Consider the following 20547-nt stretch of genomic DNA (forward strand, 5'->3'; position numbering starts at 1 on the left):
ACAGTGTTGTACCTAGACTCAGCTGTCGGGGTGTGGGGGGTGAGGGGAATTTTCAGTAGTGTTGGCTAAACGGATCCAAAATCGGAATCGATTATCGCTCCCCTTCCATCAATAAAAATCGCTTTGACAGCAGTTCAAAGGAATCAGGTTAGCTCTCTGTATCGGATGATTTTCAAACGATAGTAGAATAGTATGTGGATGAATGAATAAAAAAGTTGCATGTCAATATTAAGTCAAAGTTTTCACCTTTGAGATAAATCTGATGCTTTCACGTTTCTATATGCATTTTCCACTTTATAAAATATCTACAAGGCGATTTTTTTTCTCTCTATTTATCGTCTTTATCGTCATCCGCTCAATTATTTTAACCTCACCCTTGTTAATTAATTTAAATGTCATGTAACTACTAGGAAGCATTAAGTAATCTAATCAGCAAATTATTTGATTAACAGCATAACATGATTTTATTGTTCTGTATTTTCAATGCATTACTAACATATACCGTATTAAACCTGTACTATTAATCTATCCTAATATTTATCCTCATAGACGTAGATGAATGCACGAGTAATCCCTGCTACAACGGTGCCACTTGTAGAGACCAACTGAACGGTTTCCTCTGTGATTGTGTCGCCGGATACACGGGGCCGACGTGTGCCAAAGAAATCGACGAATGCACGAGCAACCCGTGCCAAAACGATGCTACGTGTCAAAACTTTGTAAATTATTTCGTCTGTAGCTGTGTGAGTGGTTACATTGGAATATTCTGTGAAAACAATATAGACGAATGTCAAAGCTCCCCATGCAAAAACGATGCCGCGTGTCATGATCACGTGAATGGATTTACCTGTGAATGTGCCAGTGGTTATACAGGCATACTATGTGAAACCGAAATAAATGAATGCCAAAGTAACCCATGTAGAAACGGTGGAACCTGTACAGATCATGTGAATTATTTTTCGTGCGGATGTGTTGATGGCTACACCGGTACTTCGTGTGAAACAGATATTAACGAATGTGCAAGTAACCCCTGCAAAAATGGGGCAACCTGTCTGCATTTTCTGAATTATTTCACTTGTTATTGCCAAGGTGGATATGCTGGAACATTCTGTGAAACAGATATCGACGAATGTTCAAGTAATCCATGTATAAACGGTGGAAAATGCAGGAATCATGTGAACCGTTTCTCTTGTGAGTGTGTTCCAGATTACAGTGGACTTCTATGTGGCACGGAGATAAACGAATGCATGAGCAAACCATGTCAAAACAATGGAACATGTACGGATCACGTGAACTATTTCTCCTGTGTATGCAAAGATGGATACACGGGTGCAACTTGTGAAACTGACATTGATGAGTGTTCCAGTTCACCATGCCAGAATGGCGGGTCTTGCATCGACCATATTAACTATTTCTCGTGCAATTGTGTACAGGGATTTACCGGTTCACTTTGTGAAACAGGTATTTCTTGTCTTTTATCTTTTACAGAACCTAATTTTAGATGAAAACAAATGTTTGAGCTACTTCCTATCACTCTTATTTAAGTTTCATGTTCACACTTTGGTCATGACGTTAATTATTTTGGCTTGAAACGAAACTATAAATTGTAATTAATTGTAACTGCTAGTAAATTGCATAATGGTAATTTCAAATAGGTACGGCTATTTAATCAAATGCCACTAAACACAGCAGTTTTTTGTAGTCCTGTACAATAGCTTGAAAAATATTTTGCACTATTTGTAGAAAAAGAACTACATGTAATTATGTCCATTATACTAGTTTACAAAAATTTAATTATCTTGTGGTTAAAGAAAAGATATCCTTGTTCCAAAGAAGTTCCGACCCCCACCCCCCTCAAAAAAAGACAAGGTTCAAAATATTTTAAAGCAATTTTGAAACAACCAATAAAAGTTTACAGGCAGATATAATCTTCACACCGTAGTGGTCATGAACTCGAACCGTAGTTGTCACTAACGTTACGTGTGCGTAACCTGAAGGGATATTGGTAATACCTATCGGATTAAAATGGAAGGTGGATTGGGTAGCTAAGTATCATGTATAGTACGTAAAAAGTGTAAAGTTGTGAATTATTAATTTAAAAGACGGTCATTTAAATGTGCAGGTACAATATGTTTTGCAGAAAACGTTATAAAAGCTAAAACAGACAATTTGATGTTGAGATATTATTGAGCTATTGCATTGTAATGATTAAATTGTACAAAGACTGTGCAAGATGCAACAAGCGTACACTCAACCCAAATGACTGTCATAGTACATGCATACCTGTAACCCGATTACTGTTTAAAGGTTCCTGAAATACATACTGTAAAATGGTTACTGTACCTGACATTTTTTCTTCTGTTCGTTCGCCGAATTTAGTTAGTACAAAGAAACGGTTTTTGTGTGGCTGTTGGTCTACATTGGCAATTCATATATTGACCTACTCTACTAATCATATAAAGACAATGTGCAACAAATGAAACAGCAACTCATCTCGTACTTATGTGTATATGTCACGTTAGGGTAATTATGTTAAATGGCATGTGCCCTGCAATGATTTACACGGATTCGGGGTGGTTTGACGATAAGTGTCGTTCTCTATATATATCATGTACCTTCAACAGCACACATTCTGTCATAGTGCGGTCATCCAGTTTTCCTTGCAACTAACTGGATTATTAATAATTGTCATTGACGTTTATTTTTTAATGCATAGACTCCATATTTTTGTACACTGCATCGGTGTGAGTGGACAAAAAGGACATGATTTGTTTTACATTATGTTATTTTTTTATCGCTCCCACTGTTAAATGATACATGATATTTGATTCAATGAAATGGGACATCACCATTATCACAATTTTGTTGCCATTTCTTTACAATCAGAGTACCATTCCCACACCACCTGTTCCCAACAGCCCTTAACTTTACAACCACATCTGTAAGTGACCAGTCAATAAAAACACTGATTGGGAATGTTAATGTTTGGACTTAGTCGACATTGGATGAAGTTTAAGATATTAACATAAAACTTTTTTGCGTGCTAGTATCGGGTGCTTAATTGCTTTTATATAATTTATTACCATAGATTAACCAATTTTCCTGCAATTACCATGTATTACCTGATTTACCTGTATTTACTATAGAGTAATTTAGGTTGTTGTTGTAGTGTTTAACGCCATTTTTCAGCACAAGATAGGCTATACATGGCGGCCAATATAACTGGTGGAGGAAGAACCCATGAAAACCCCGGAATGAACCACTGACCCACGAGAAGCTACTGGCAAGCTTTCTCACATATCTGCATTGGCTGAACCCGAGACTCGAACCCACGCAGACAGAGGTGAGATGGCAGTGATCCGTAATGGTGAGCCCTTTAGGCCACTCGGGTTCCCAGTAATGTAGGTACTACTAACAGTTAGAATCACGATGCATAGTTTCTGCTGTGCTCTATAAGGAGTGTGGTCAAAGCACAGGGTGCAATAACCAAAGAGTGAATACAAACCGTAAGTACGCTGTCTTTGTCTGGATTATGCATACAGAGAAATTTCAATTATATACAGCTGCTTGATATGAATTTTTGTCCAAATTATGAAAACATATATAAAAAACACGTCATTCATCCGTACAAAATTTAGTGCCGCAATGCAATGGAAAAACAAAAGACGCGTGAAAAATATCAGTATATAAGAGATGACGCTGTGGATACGAGACCTAAAGGATGTGTGTTCGAAATCTACCAACCGGGGTGAGCTACCGTTGTCTGTCCTTGGGCTGTAAAGCACTAAATTAGAAACCAGATTAGATTTTAAAAAGAAATCACAAACCCTCTGAAGCATGTACTGTCCGAAGTAAAACATCTTCTATCATTTTTGAAAATGGAAACTTCAGTTTTATTAGAATAATTTTAATCTTGCAAGAGTATTTTATCTTCATGCATACTTGAATATAACTTGCCTTCAACTTTTTCTTTAAACATGCTCTCTTTGCAGATGTAAATGAATGTGGCTCTAACCCGTGTACAAATTCAGCTGAATGTATAGATCAAGTCAACCGTTTTACATGTAACTGTCCTCCAGGCTTCACTGATTACACGTGTGGGACTAGTAAGTACTAGCAAAATACTTACAATTACAATTTAACTATTTAATTTAATATTTACATAGAAAACTTACGGCATTTATAGATCTGATAGCACATTTAATTTCTAGTAAAATCTAAATATCGACATCAATGTAACATGAAATGACCGATGTAGAGGTTGGTCACCTGGCATTTGTAATGACCTGTGTCGGTTCAGGCTTATTAAATTGACTACAGAGTACACGAAGAACTTATAATACAACCGTGCTGCTTATGATTTTAGACTTGTCCATGTAATATATATATATATATAAAGTCAGCCATCAGATCCCTCTAAGGCTAGACATATATCATGACCCATTTTTATACTTTGTATAAAGTAATGGAATTTGATGGTACGTACTCACTGGAAAAGTGCGCAGTTGCAAAGCCATAGTACTTGGATGATACAAAATCTTACTTTCGTCCCGACTTATGCCTAATGCAATTGTTGGCGAATGCTTTGTTGATCTCGGTGCAGTCGCATTCAGATCACCTTGACTATTTCTGTGAGACAGAATTGTTCCTCTGATGCACGTCGGCGTATTTATTTGCAGAAAAATCGTACATATTGTTCGCCAAAAGTTTCTACCATAAAATGAAACCGCAATCTAATCAGATCACCTCGGCTATTTCTGTAGTTGGATTCACCCTAAGATTGACCAAGATGATGCGGGGAAAAAGGGTTAGATCCATTCGAAACTTTTCAGTAAATTCTTGTTTCGTAAATAACCGAGTTGATCATAATGCCCACCATCAGCATACATTCGAGATAGGATTCGTATTGACTTCGAGGTTGCGAAGGGGCACATTCGGAGAGAAAATAACCAGCACGTGTAGTCTTGAAAACAAAACCATTAGTGTTTATCGGTAAGTAGAAGCATATGAATGTTTCATTACATAGAAAGCAGTAATTTCTGTGGAATTATAAACCACAAGTTACAAAATTTACAACTTTAGAACTTAGATCCTTTGTTTGAAGCAGAGGTTTCTAATTGAGAAACCCCTGTGAAAACAAAGGATTGTGATCATAGTGGTGTGCCAATAGTTGTTTTCAGAAACCTCTGCGTCACACCCTGTGCGGACAGAAATCCCCGTAGTGCAATGAGTGAATGAGTGCAATGACAAAACACCCATTTTACGAGGTGAACGGAGTCGATAACATACAGATCACTTCCAATGCTTAACACAGTTCTTGTCAAGGCTACACGACAACACGGAAATCCTGTTCATTTACTTTCAAATACTCCCGTAGTTGAGACGCCTGCATATACATGATTAGTCGATACAAATTTAGGATCCTTTTCTGGTCCCAACGGGTCTCGTTTTTCATAGTTTCAATATCGAAACTTTGCCATAATGCACAGTGCAACAGCATAAATAAACTAACATGAAGGAATCTATTTGAAGCTACCATCTAATTTTCTACATGAGAAATCTTGAACAATCTTGTAGCATTCCATTTAACTACTTCTTCGTTATAAAATGAATGTGTCATACTTGTTGCAAGTTTGTTGTAGGAAACGTTAATTCTGAAGCATTATCATAATGGTACAAGTCCTCCTTATTGTATTCGTCATTAAATGACGTGAAGAAAAGAAAACAGAAAGATCACGCAAATATATTTGTAACAAATATTTATTTCCTGTAAGTGAGCATTTTCTGAAACTCGCCATTGCAACGAAGAAATTAAGAGAATAAGAAAGTAGAAAGGAACGAAATAAGAAAGGAACGAAAGTAGAACAGAACGAAAGAAGAAACGAAAAGTAAAATAAAAGGGCTTCTCTTGTCTGCAGAATCGTGTGTGCTCCAATGCATTTTCCTTAACCAGGGTTTAAAACAAAACTTTTTTCGTACATTTGTACAATACCGTTATACTCGTACAATAATGCATACACAATAGCGACCATTATAGACCAAGAGTTACTGTCAATTAATGCGCCGGTAGGTCAGGATTTACACTGTTCATTTGATACGTTAGAGACAACTAACGGCGTAAGCTCGGACATGTCGCTGCATTATGAGACAAGCTCCCTGTCGATGCTGTTCGCAGTCGAGAGGGCCTTATAAGCAAGAGATAAATAGGATATACTTTCATAATATGTGGCAGAATGAGAGGACTGCGGAGTCGTAGAAATATGAATTAGAATTCTTTCAAAGATGAACATGAAGTCTGTATTGCGGAGAGTGTACAAAGGCCAGATGTTTACATCGAACTACGCTGTTCGAAGTTGGGGGAAAGTTATTCAAGGTGAAATGATATATTACAGGATATATAAAAAAAAAACTATCAGTCTCCTAACATTTTAATATATTGTGTATTTCTATTTTATTTTCTCCGTCTTTGTAGATATAGACGAATGTGCAAGTAACCCTTGTTTGAACGGATCCACGTGTTTTGATTTCAATAATTTTTACGCCTGTGAATGTGTCCCCGGATACACGGGACATCGCTGTGAAACAGGTTAGTTGATGATTTCATTATGTTATCTTGCAGAATAGTTTATATAATCCGAGCAACAATTTTATCGGATTATTCGTTCTGCCGGTTTTGTTGAAGAAGTCTTAACTTGTATGGAGTAAAACACTAAAAAAATATATCTTGATTCTTTTCTTTGAATTTATTTTTCTTCGAAAAATAATACTATTCTTTCTATTGCAACTTTATCTCCATTCTTTCCCCTAGGAAGAGATCGTGTTTCATCAGAAGTGACAAAGAAAAATATGATCTTGCACGTATTCTGCATATTTCAGAAATCGACGAATGTTCGTCTGGGCCGTGTATACATGGTGGAGCGTGTACAAACTTGGTGAACAGCTACAAATGTTACTGTCCCCATGGATTTACTGGACAAAACTGCCAATTAGGTACAAAATGTGATTGATTTATTGATTGATTGATTGACTGATTGATTGATTGGTTCATTCATTCATTCATTCATAAAATGGCAAGCATTTCAATGTTATATCTTTTGCGAATCTGATACTTGCACTCTGCATTTAAAGGTCGGAAATGCGCAAGTACATTTAAGTCTCTTTAAGAAACTTGATAAAAATAAATGCAATGAATTTAGAGACCCCTGCCTAATCGCTAGAATGGCTGTGTTACTTCAGTCAAAATCCACCATGTCACCGATAAGTTTAGCTGCAACCGCCAGTGTAGATAAAGATATACATGCAAACAAGACAGCTATCATTGTATCAATAATTCTGGGAATTTTAGATTGACACTTGTTGCTTAGCATGAGTTTGTATCTGTCCTGAGTTTCAAGCGATGCTCTTGAGGTGCCATAAAGACAGAAAGTCATCAGCGACTGTCATGAGTTTTGCATTTTTCCGAGAACAAGCGCAGCCGACGATACACTCAATCGGAATCAAAGGTATACATACGACTGAGAATATTTTCCCGGGGTAAGGGAGCAACATCGTTTACGAGTTGAAGAGAAGGATTTCTACGCATACTAGCAAAGTATCGGTTTTCTAATTTATGCACCACATTGTTCATTTTTCAGATATAGATGAATGTGCAAGCAATCCTTGTATGAACGGCGGAACATGTCAACAAGGGACCGGTTTCTTCAATTGCACGTGTTTTGAGGGGTATACAGGGGTTGGGTGTGAGATAGGTATGTTGCAGAAGACCTTCATCCTCCTTTCTTTCTTTATTTCATTCTTTTTATAATGGTCAGGTTAGCTACACTACTGACGGGAATAGTGCTGGTAGTGCTCCTCGATTTAGGTTACGAACGGAGTTTGAGAACATGTTTTATCGATGACCGATATATTTGCACTAAATTTGTGAATATTAACCTTCCCCATGCTCATATACAAACAAGTAAAAGAATATAATATTGAAGGGTTCTTTTTGGATTTTCTCAGTGCAAAAAAGTGAATTTTATTATTAAAATCTGATGAAATATTACAGACAATAGAATTCAGTATTGTGTTTGGTGGTCATTTTCATATAATGAAAGTGAAATTTCCAAATACTGTATTTGCGCACCAGTTAGTGGGAACGCGTGAAACAGTTGTCACTTTTCTTGAGGTAGCTTTGTCGTAAACTAATTATCTGGGTGTGACAATGCGTTCTAGGATATGTTTACCGGTCTCATTTACCTTGGGTCAAGGTCGTAAGTCACAAAAACTTTACGTTAAGGTTTTAGTTCTATTTTTTCATGTCCATTTCTTAAACTCATTGATAGGTTCTCATCATATAGGACAAAATTCATTAAGAAACCACATCTATTCATCCTGCGACAAACACGATCGACTCTATAATCTTGAAGTCACGGTGGGACACGTGTGCGTTAAAGTTTTGGTCAGAGAATTTTCATTTGCTTATATTTCCTAAATCCATTGATGGTTTGTATTCACACTTCAGACAAATCAGTATGAAGTTAAGACAGTTCATTCCAGGACACGCTTACTCGCCTCATTGGCATTGGGATCAATGTCGCCGTCAAAGAAAACGTGAGATTAGTTGTTTTTTGTTGTTGTTGTAAATGTCTATTATTTGGTTATATTTACTAAACTACTTTACGGATTGTCTTCATGATTGGCATATATTATTAAGAAGCTAAGAAAATTAATTCTGCAACACACTCTCTCGCCCCTGTGACCTTGGAATAAAGGTCACACATTTTACAGCATTAAGAGGTACAACTTTACAGGATAATTAGATATTTGAATATTGGAAAATGATTTCTCATTTTGTGCTAAACGCATTTGAATTTCTAAAACTCACAGTAATACTGGTCCAAACCATTAGGTTCAATTTTCAATTTTATTTCTAGTTGCAGCAAGACATATTTATGCGCCGCGATTGATCCGGTTAATCAAGCGATAGATCGTGGAGTTATCAGGTGATTTATCTGGTTATAATCAAGTGATAGATCTTGGTCTTGTCGCCGATTGAAAAGGTTACTAAAATGATCGATCTTGCAGTTATCGTGTTATTGAGAAGGTTAATCAAATGATAGATGCTGGAGTTGTCGAATTATTAACAAGTTTAATTGAGATACAGATCTGGAAGTTATAAACAAATGAGTGCAAAATTTCCTGCCATCCTATTTTTTATGGTTGCCTCACATCGTCTCCGAAACGGATGCTACTTGACATCTTTTGACTACTCTGTGCACGTGAAGCTTTAAGGCATGTGATAGTGGCATAACCTTTGAGACTCGATTCCGCAAATGATGCAACAATATTAATTATCTTTTCATTTCAAAGTACAAATAATGTGAGTGTATTACGACTTGAGTCTATATTTGTTTTAAAAATATATATTATTAACTTCTCCCCTAGATGTAGATGAATGCGCTTCCAGTCCATGTTTGAATAAAGCGACATGCCAGGACCATATTAACAAATACACGTGTATTTGTCCAGACGGTTTCTCTGGAGATGACTGTCAGCAAGGTATCATAAACTGTTCCTCTTGTCTCCAGAGCTCCAAACAAAGTCTTTTATTGTCTTCTGATTACACATATTAACAAATTCAGTTGTGCAAACAATGAATAGTGCATTACAAATGCTCAGAAATGGGAAACCTTTGTATTGTTACAAGGAAAACTTACTTTTGGGGGGTATACACATTTGGAAAAATATAAACAAAAGACTTCAACATGAGAACATTTATCTCGTCCAGGAAGCTATAGGTGTATTGCGATTCATCTAGATTTCCTTTTAGATTCTTTGTGAAGTTCGGAAAAATTGGAATGACACATGATCAGGATAATTTTCTCTGTATTGGGTTTCAAACCTAGGTAACAGTTAAATTTGTGTTTCTTTACTCGTCTAGACATTATTTACACTCTGGTCAATATAAAATTAACGTATGATTCGATCCCTCTCTGTACTTTTTAAAGAGATTAGCTGCTAAACAACCCATTTTTTACCCGTTGCACGGGTGATTTCAACTTAGAGTTCAAAAGCTTTTTATTCAAAAGCCTCTGCGTCTGTCAAATTTAAATAGTGACATTATCTCAGTTTCAACAGATTATATAAACACACAACTGGCCGAGTGGTCTAAAGCGCTCACCGTTCCGGATCACTGCCATCTCACCTTTGTCTGCGTGGGTTCGAGTCCAAGGCTTGGCTAGCGTGGGTACGTGGGAAAGCCTGCCATTAGCTTCTCGTGGGTCGGTGGTTCTTCCCTGGGTTTTCTAGGGCTCTTCCTCCACCAGTTATACTGGCCGCCATATATAGCTTATCTTGTGCTGAAAAATGGCGTTAAACCCTAGAACAACAACAATGAACACATAATACACAGATCTACACTTTGACCGCCATCACTACCCAGAAATATTCTTTAGGCATGGAAGAGCGTCAAAGATCAATCGGTATTAAACAGTCGGCAATTAAAGGTTGAAATAAAGTAGAATGACATATGTTTAGTGCCAATATTTGTGTCTACAATGACTTAAAACCGAGTCTTTGCATATTTTCTGTATTCATGATTTCTGTAATGCATTTGAATGAACCCAATATATTTTCGAACGACCCATGACCTATTGCAAAAAAAATAACTCGTGTAACGACTTGGAGAAAGTGTACCTTGGTCGAGTATTGATGAAAAAGTGGAAAGACACAAAAGAGAAGTACAGTTAAAATATGAGAATATATACACATTCAGCAGAGATTACCCACATAGTCAGATTAATGTCTGTCGAACTGAAAATTTTTATACAACCTATTTTTTTTTACTTACAGCACCAAGTGACACATTTAAAAAGATCTTTGTTCCCATCGCCATCGCTGTACCTTCCGCTGTCACTCTCGCCATTATGGCATGGTTTATTTTATTTTGCTGTCGAAGAAAAGCAAGTAAGAATGGATAATGTATTCTCTCTCTCTCTCTCTCACACACACACACACACACACACACAACCACAGTTTCAGATTTACACGTGTTCGCATATGGTACAATTCTTTAGTCATACATTTCATATTTTATGCGCACTTTAACATTCACGAAGCTTTTTTTTTGTGACGCTGCTAACAGATGCTAAAAAATTTGAGCTAACCGTAACCGAAAAAGAAATACATTTAGATACAGATGTCTGTTCAGTGTGTATAGTTATTGTGTAACAATTTAATAATTCCAAAATCTATGTCAAAAGTAATTTTGAGTTTGAGTGAGCACTCAAGTTGAACTTTTTAAATACAGGGTCAGTTCTTTTTAAAATTGTCTCGGCTCAAGGTATGCTCGACTAACAGTACTTTAAGATAATGGGAAGTTTCTATATAGAAGCCTTGAGGTCACTGTAGTCCTTTTTCTAGCTAATCTGGAACCAGGCTGGAACTTTCCGAAACCTTGTCTACTATATTAATTCAAAGATTTTTGACAGTTGTTTCTTTCCTTTTTTGTATTTTAGACTAGACATTATTCAGCATACTTGAGTTCTTTTTTTACAGCAAATAAAAAGAAGAAAATTAGAAGGTGAGATAACTTTAGCTGAATTTTGTTATTCTATTTTATTTAAGAGGTATTTCAGTCTTGTGTATACATACAGTAGGTTATCAAGTTACACCTATCATGCAATGTCATCTAATATATGTAATAAAAAGTTATCAAGTTACATCAAGGACGCAGTCATGTAATATACGTAATAAAAAGTTATCAAGTTGATCTAGGATGCAGTGTCGTGTATTATACGTAATAGAAAGTTGTCAAATTACATCTGGGATGCAGTGTTATGTAACATACGTAATAGAAAGATATGAAGTTGCATCTGGGACGCAAAGTCATGTAATATACGTAATAAAAAGCTATCAAGTTACATCTTGGACGCAATGTCATATAAGTAATAAAAAGTTATCAGGTTACATCTAGGACGCGGTGTCATGTAATATACGTAATAAAAAGTTATCCAGTTCGTCTAGGACACGATGTCATCTAATATACATGATAGAAAGAAAGTTCTCAAGTTACCTCTAGGGCGCAGTGTCATGTAATTATAGGTACTAGTAAGTTATCAAGTTACATCTAGGACGCAATGCCATGTAATATACGTAATAAAAGGTATTCACGTTACATCTAGGACACAATGTCATGTAACATACGTAAAAGAAAGTTGTCAGGTTACATCTGAGAGGCAATGTCATATATATATATATATATATATATATATATATATATATATATATATATATATATATATATATAATAATAATAATAATAATAAAAAGTTATAAAGTTACATCTAGGACGCGGTGTCGTGTAAAATACATAATGAAAGGTTATCAAGTTACATCTAGAACGTGGTGTCATCTAATATACATAAAATAGAAAGTTATCAAGTTACATCTAGGACGCAGTGTCATGTAATATACGTAATAGAATGTTGTCAAGTTGCATCTAGGTTGCAATGTCATATAGTATACGTAATAAAAAGTTATCAAGATACATCTAGGATGCAGTTTCATGTAATATACTTAATAGAAAGTTATCAAGTTACATCTAGGACGCGGTGTCATGCAATATGCGTAATAAAAAGTTACCAAGTTACATCTAGGACACAATGTCATGTAACATACATCTATCTATTCCAAACAAAAATCCTTTTAATCAAACATTCCTTCCATGCCTAAGTAGTTAATTTGCATCATTAACTAGTTAGTGAATTTACATATAGATAGATAGATAGATAGATAGATAGATAGATAGATAGATAGATAGATAGATAGATAGATAGATAGATAACGTTAATAGATGAGTACATGGAAGAACATATCTTAGGTTTGTATACTCTGCAGGAATTCTTTTGATGAACTTGAAAAAGAGCCGGCTTTGGGTAAAGATTTGGATGATGGTACAACAGATGAACTTGAAACCAGACTATAATCATCTACGAGGTAAATTCTCTCTCTCTCTCCCTCTCTCTCTCTCTCTCTCTCTCTCTCTCTCTCTCTCTCTCTCTCTCCGGCTTTTCTGCCTATGCTTTTACGAAAAGAAATATATATTTAAATATTAAAATAATTAAAAAATATTTAATGGACCTCCAGTTCATTGCTCTCATGCATACCTACCATGTCCCTGAGCTGAAAGTAAACAGAAATACAAACGTCATGATGCACATTTTTTCCACTCCACAACCCTTCCCCTCGTATCTTATCTACTTTCCATGTGCAGGGAATGGAAACGGTTCAAATTTTTGCATATCAGTTATGTAAAAAATTGCGTCTTGAAATGATTTTTATGTACATGCTGAAGTTTCTCGGTAAGACTGTTGTACACAAGAGTCATCTGCGAACTAAGATTTATTTAATTAAGAAGTGGAACACAATTACATCATTGAAGAACGTCAGTGATGGATCTATGTGTTAGTTTGCCCTTGTACTATCACATTGATTATATATATATATATATATATATATATATATATATATATATATATATATATATATATATATATATATATATATATATATATATATATATATATAGTGTGTGTGTGAGAGAGAGAGAGAGAGAGAGAGGATCAATAATCATGTTGCATCATCCTTACGATCCCTTAATTTACTCTTGATGACGAGTCTGTAATAGGAAATTCAATGCAGGATTGCTCTCTACTCATTTGTCTTTATTCCATCACTTGTTAAAACTTTTTCCATAAATGTTTAGAGCTGAACAAACTGTCGGTATTTTGTATTATTTTCCAGAGAGCCGATGAAATCTTTCGTGTGTTCTTTTATATGACATGTTGGTGTCAGGAAGAGTTTATTGGATGGAAACAGCATTCTATACCTGTGTGAAGCCATTTAATCGGAACCTATACCACAGTTTGATAGTCAGATGTGTACCATTGTAGAAAATTAGAAAGAGAATGTCAAACACCTTTTCCATTTAGTGTTCAGCCTTGTCTTTTGTAAAGACACGTGTTCGGAATGACTGTAGTTTAAATTGCAGAATCGTGATGCATATATTTGAAATTAATTGACAATATAGGAAACAAAGGCAGAACCATCTGAGCAAAACAATATAATCATCGACGATTCTTCTAAACCTTTCATGGAGTTTGTGTGTGTGTGTGTGTGTGTGTGTGTGTGTGTGTGTGTTTGTCCGCGCTTTTGTTTATAATTATAGTTTCTTTTTACACTATTACAATGTGTAAAGAATATTTACGTTTGCGGGTTAAAGTTTCCCAAATTTACTACCGATACGGATCCAGCGTAGCATCGGCTGCCATAGTTCAACGTAAGTAGAAAATTTTAAACTAATGGCTAACGCAGTCGCTCGTTTCGGTAAGCAAAACATTTCATAGAGGGAAGAAAAAAATTGCAAACCAGATCGAATGACTGTAGCTCTGAAAAAGTGACCTGTACTGAAAAGAAAGAAGTCAAGAGACGGTCTGAATGCACACTGACTGTTCCTGCAAAAACATCACTATAATGGGACACATGTATGCATTAAATGTGCATTTTGACTGAAGCTTACTATCACAATCAAGGTTTCTCTTATTTACTTTTTTCCATTGTTAAAACGGACAATACCTACTGCCACACTATTACTGCCATAAAAAAGAACCGTCTTGCATAGGCCTGAAAGACAGAAGTGATATTGTCAGTACATAAAGGTTTTGCGATTATGATTACTACTTTGGTAAACCAGCAGCACGTGCAAAGATGGAGGAAAGCATTTTGACAATGATTAAACATAACCCTGATCGTTTAACTACACCATACTCAAAAATAAGTGGATAATGAATTATATCAGAAAAAAGTCTCTGCATGAGACGTAGTTTGGTTGTTATTGATATAATTCGTAGATGCAGTAGTTTGGACTTGATTTTACGCGATAATCGGTCCAGTGTTTGCCAAAATGGGCAAGTTTATTACGCAAACGAATGCCTTTCTTTGCAACCGCAACTTCGTCCCATTTTTACGCTTCATTGTCTAACATCATTCAACCATAACAAATTCTCAACATACAATAAAGATGTCAATTCATACACACCTAAGAGTTATTAATAATCAATAATTTGTACATAATTTTTAAAATTGTTCTTTGTATATATTCTTTCGTATATCATTTGTTTCTTCTTTGAATTAAACATACGTATTGGAACGGATGAACAATGTATTTATCAAAAGTAATTATTAATGGTTTTAATCGATACATGTTTTTTTTTTTGTGCCGGTACAAAGTTGTTTATTTTTATATATATATATATATATATATATATATATATATATATATATATATATATATAGAGAGAGAGAGAGAGAGAGAGAGAGAGAGAGAGAGAGAGAGAGAGATTTATTTGGATTTTTAACGTAGCTTTAACAATTGTTCAGCCGTATCGCTACGATGTCTGTCTGCAGTGGCAGTTTATACTGGGGCATCATGCCGCAGACATGTGTAATGATGTCCCACCCAGTTACATTATCCTGGCACCAGGTCGATCAGTCCTAACACTAACCTCCTAATACTGAGCGCCAAACGAGGCAGCTGTTAGTAGCATTTTTGTAAGTCTTTGGTATGACTCGGCCGGGGATCGAACCCACGACCTCTCGCATCCGCGGCAGACGCTCTTACCACTAGGCCACCAGAGAGAGAGTATTTAAAGTTGTGTAACATTCCTAACTTAAGCTGCAAAATGGATTCAATACATACATGAACAGCGCAAGATAAAACTTCGCGGACAGAACTCTTGAAGATTAGAGTGTCAAAACATTGAGCCGTGTTCGTTTATTTTCATGTTAGTAGTTTTCAATACATTTGAATGTTTTGTACGAATATTTTATCACGTGATATTTAAATCGGAAACATAGTCTATGTTGCTTACTTGATGAATCGTGGACCATGTTTAGAAATACACAGTAGCTTTTCCAGCACCTTTCTCATGACGAGGATAAATGTCCAAATTAGGAATGCTTGCATCAGAATGAAAGTGAGTTTCACGTATTACTGGTGATGAAGATGGGAATGTATTAATAAAAATGCATTTGTTTATAAAAGGCATCCAGAGGATGCAAATCAGTGGAATGGATACTCATGTCGGTATAATTTCCACATAAGCCATTTTGCTACTGGACTAAGGAATAGGTAGGAATATGTTTCTTGCCTTCTGCTTCATGTTTGTATCTAACCCTGTTCTAGAAATAAAGGATCTTGGACTAGTGCTCGTTCCGAATTAAACGCATAAAATTAGTCGAAGAATTTTCCAACTTTAGCTTGTATGGCTCGCCAAGGAATGAAATTACCGGATTGATTTCATTTAAATAGCACAGATGTAAGATTATATTTATTACATGATGTAAAACATCTTTTCAAAAGGACACACTACCACTCATAATGGGTTACCTCCCTTGGTTAGTATACACCCCACCCCACCCCGCCCCTCAGTGTCACAACGATGTAAATTTGGTGATAACATACCACCTGGTCTTGACTGCATCTCACTCAAATTTGATTGGGTGTTCTGCACTCTATTTTTTTAAAGAATGGCTTTTGTGCTGAATGGAAAATGTTTCTAAATATCGTAGGATGACAAAGTCGAGGCTGATGATGATATAAGGCATTGCTCCAGCAGGCCGCCTTTAGTCTGCATACAGATACAGGGCGGGCCCGGCAAATCCGTTATCTTAGACTGATTGGTAGTATGTAAAAGCAAAAGGTTTTCATTGCTCAACACCAGAGTTGTAAATGACGTCATCAAAATCAGTTGAACCATAACTATTGGAAAGCGTGACGGGAGATAACGCATCAAGAGCAGTCAACATAAGATTTATTTTTTAAAGGAAATTAACGAAATCGGTATTTGCAGAGTTAAAAACAGCGAAGAAGAGTTTCCTTCCATGACAATAAAAATAAATTTTGAATAGCAATCATTGTTTAAAAACAACGATGTGACTCTTATAAGAAGATTTGTCAAGGGAGATAAATCTTACAGGAGGGGGTCCAGGGTGGCCATGGGGTTGAAGGCGCTCGCTGCAATAAATCATTGACATCTCACCTTTGTCCGCATCGAATTGAGTCTCTGCTCGGCTAACATGTGTATCTACGAAATAATGCCAGTAGTTTCCCGTGGGTTTAGGGTTCTTCTCTAGTTTTCTAGGGCCCTTCCTCCACCAAAATATACTGGCCGCCATGTGTAGCCTACAACAACAAACACTTTATACAAATTAATGGGACTTCAGTGGACACTAAACTGGCACATTCGTATGGCAATATTTTTATGGGAAGACTACAGCAAAAGTTTCTCAAAGAAGCACCATATAGACCCCAAGACTGGTATAGACTGATTTACGACATAGCATCGAAATCAATCGAAACATGCGACAATTTAAAAATATATTTTGAATTCGCCAATAACTCTCACCTTACGATTAAATATACGTCGGAGTCTTCCAACAGGTCCATTACCTTTTTGAATACTGAATCTACCCTTCTGAAGGGGAACACACAAACTCGTATGTGCTATAAATCTACTGACCTCCAGCACGTAATAAAAATCACCTTTATAGTATGTGCGTACGATCCAAACGCCATACTTTGTTTCCGTCTTTTGCTCGTTATACTGGTGCGCAATGTGATAGACATAAGAATACGCTCGTCTATTATTTTTGAACAACTTTGTATTGTTATATCTCTTGTTGTAAATTGCCCTTAGTGATCCTATACGTAGGAGTCGGGAATTTTTCGTCGAGTTTGTGTTAAGTGTGTGTTTCGTGTATTTAAGTTTGGAAACCTTTCCGAATTTCCGCCTTTATCAGTATATATATATATATATATATATATATATATATATATATATATATATATATATATATATATAGCGGTGGACGTACAGACGTAGAGGCTGGTTCTTTTATACTTGGTTGTGACTGGATTTCAGTTTCAGTTTCTGCTGAGAAAAGAATGATTGTGCCAGTCTACGTGCTAGTGTACAGATTCGAAAAGGAAAAATGTTCTATGTTTCAATGACAGTAGGGTCAAAACCGAAAGAGGATGAACTGGAAGGAGTGTATACAACTACAAGATATTTTAATGATATAGCTTATTAGTACATCTGGATGCCTTGGACTTTACACATTTTTCTTACTTGTCTATCTATATTTTGTCCTCGCAGACGGTTTGCCCAGTTGCCCAGTGCAGCTTATTGCATCGCATTAGACCATTCAGAGCTCTCGGTGGTAAATGCCTGTTTCCTAGATCTTCACTTTCTTTACTTTCTGGCTCTAGACTCTCATTATTTAAACGTCAGGACTACAGTATTCTGTATACTGGACTCTAAGTTTTGAGATAATTGTGGCACTTGATTTCTAGTTTCAAAATCTCTTGCCATGACCCTGATGCATGTGTAATAAGGGCTCGTATCGTTGCTTACAGTTTACCTACAAATCATACATGTACTGTAAAATCCAAAGATAATACACAGTTCACGTGTGATTGTAGGTAAGTTGTAAGTAACGATACGAGCCCCAGTGGTGTAATATGGACAAATCAAAGTATATGGATATGTCTCATGAACATAGATACACAATGGTCAGGTGAAAAATATATACCTTTTCCAAATAGTACTTATCACATGCATATTCTCCAACCGGTTTCCAGCAGTGATTAGTAAATAATTGTCATTTTCGACAATCAGTTCCTCTAAAAAGATAGCGAAAACAAAGTAAAAATAACGGAGAAAGAGACCAACTGGGAATCCCTGCTACCTCCTAACACAGAAGACAGAAGAAAAAATAACTTGCACTGGTCAGTGTCGTAGCTAGTATATCTGGGCCCCTATGCAGAGCCTACCGATGGGTCCCTGCCTTATCTATAATGTAAAAAAAATAATGTATGGGCCCCTATGCTTTGCATACTCTTACTATATGGTAGATATGCCCTTGGCACTGATCCAAGGTAAGTGTATTGTTGCATATAACGGCAAGCCAAATAGCAATAAGATACAAAACAATTGACAATGAAAAGGTAATATAAAGGTATTACGTATTAAAACTTGCGAGGGACATTTCACACACACTCACAAACACGCGTGCCGGTGTAAGAGAAGACACTAAAATGACACTTCATAATTGTACTTCACTGACGATTTCTTCGCAGAATACTTGACATTACTTGTGAATAACAATTAAGGAACTATTTTACTTATTGTTGAAAGCTCTGGCATGATTTATGCGAAATAAGAACTGTTGTTCGTATATATTTTCAGTGCAAAGGCCAGAAGACATATTTAGTCAATCGGTACATTGTTTTCCTACATTGCAGTGTATTAACAAACAAGAGGTGTGCGTGTGTGTGTGTGTGTGTGTGTGTGTGTGTGCGTGCGCGCTAGTCAGTAACTACACAAAGCAAAGTATAATTGTTTGGTAAATTAATGGCCAGTGTTCATCTACGGACTTGCACATGCATATGTATGTACAAGTCTATGATTATATGTTACGACGGCACTTCATGGGAAATAAGAAAGTTCGTTCGGGTATATTTTCAGTTTAAAGACCTGAAGACACATTTAGTAAATCGGTGCATGTTTTCACACAGCAGTGTGTTAACAAAAGGGGTGGGTGGGTGTGCTAGTCGGTAACTAAACAATAAAAGATAATGGAAATCTAGTGGGGGAGGGGACAAACATGTTACTGTATCTGCCCGGTAAAGTTGAAATTTTTGTTAATTAATGGCCAGTGTCCATCTACGGATTTGTACATGCATAAGTATGTACAAGTCCTATGGTCCAGCTAATTGGTGAATGAATATTTGTTACGACGGAACTTTATATTCGGAATTGTCATTGTTCCAGTGGGTTTTGTTCATGACATGATAGAGATCTGGTACTGTTTTACTGATAACTGCGTCATACTTCCGGTGATCGCCGGTCAAAGTTATTTTCTCTATAAAGTTCCTGTATATGTTTGTCTGTACTGAAGTTTCCATTATGTCTAAGTCCTAATAAATTGTATGTTAATATAAGTATTTTCAAAGATGGAGTTCTTCGTTCCAGTGGGTTTTGTTCATGACATCATAGAGATCTGGTACTGTTTCGCTGATAACTGCGTCATACTTCCGGTGATCGCCGGTCACAACTATTTTCCTTACATGGTTCCTGCATATGTTTGTCTTTACTGAAGTTTCCATTGTGTCTCAGCCCTAAAAAAATCATATATTAATTTTCAAAGATGAACTCGTTAAAGTTTTGACAGAAGTTAACCAGCATTTTTTTGAGCAGCCTGAACTGCAAGGAAAACAACGTGCATGGGGTCACATATTTCGTTCCCTAGCCCCCTCAATAATGCCCGAATACTCAGAATCGCAATCAGTCCTTAATGCTCATACTCTAAAGAATAAAATAATTTCATTTAAATCAAAACTAATAATTGCCTAAATGCAAGCAAATAATCACCACCAAATATGGAAAGGAGATATTCTCTAAAAATGGATTAAGACTACATTTACGAAATAATTATCATAACTCG

The 20547-nt window shown here is 36.2% G+C and overlaps 1 protein-coding gene across 1 annotated transcript in view; it reads left to right on the top strand.

The window, feature by feature from the left end:
* The window catches only part of LOC149804882 (uncharacterized), a 117706-nt gene extending 102505 nt beyond the window's left edge, over nt 1-15201 (top strand). The window contains exons 30-39 of the mRNA XM_089933354.1: nt 550-1461; nt 3993-4106; nt 6473-6586; nt 6877-6990; nt 7635-7748; nt 9427-9540; nt 10834-10947; nt 11539-11563; nt 12880-12978; nt 13786-15201. Of these exons, the coding sequence (XP_089789480.1) occupies nt 550-1461; nt 3993-4106; nt 6473-6586; nt 6877-6990; nt 7635-7748; nt 9427-9540; nt 10834-10947; nt 11539-11563; nt 12880-12967 (1709 nt within the window). The 3' untranslated portion in view covers nt 12968-12978; nt 13786-15201. The remainder of the gene's footprint in view (nt 1-549; nt 1462-3992; nt 4107-6472; nt 6587-6876; nt 6991-7634; nt 7749-9426; nt 9541-10833; nt 10948-11538; nt 11564-12879; nt 12979-13785) is intronic.
* The last annotated feature ends 5346 nt before the right edge of the window (nt 15202-20547 follow it).

The sequence above is a fragment of the Sinohyriopsis cumingii genome, chromosome 2 (genome assembly GCF_028554795.1).
Source record: "Sinohyriopsis cumingii isolate HCF-2022 chromosome 2, ASM2855479v2, whole genome shotgun sequence".
NCBI lineage: Eukaryota > Metazoa > Mollusca > Bivalvia > Unionida > Unionidae > Sinohyriopsis > Sinohyriopsis cumingii.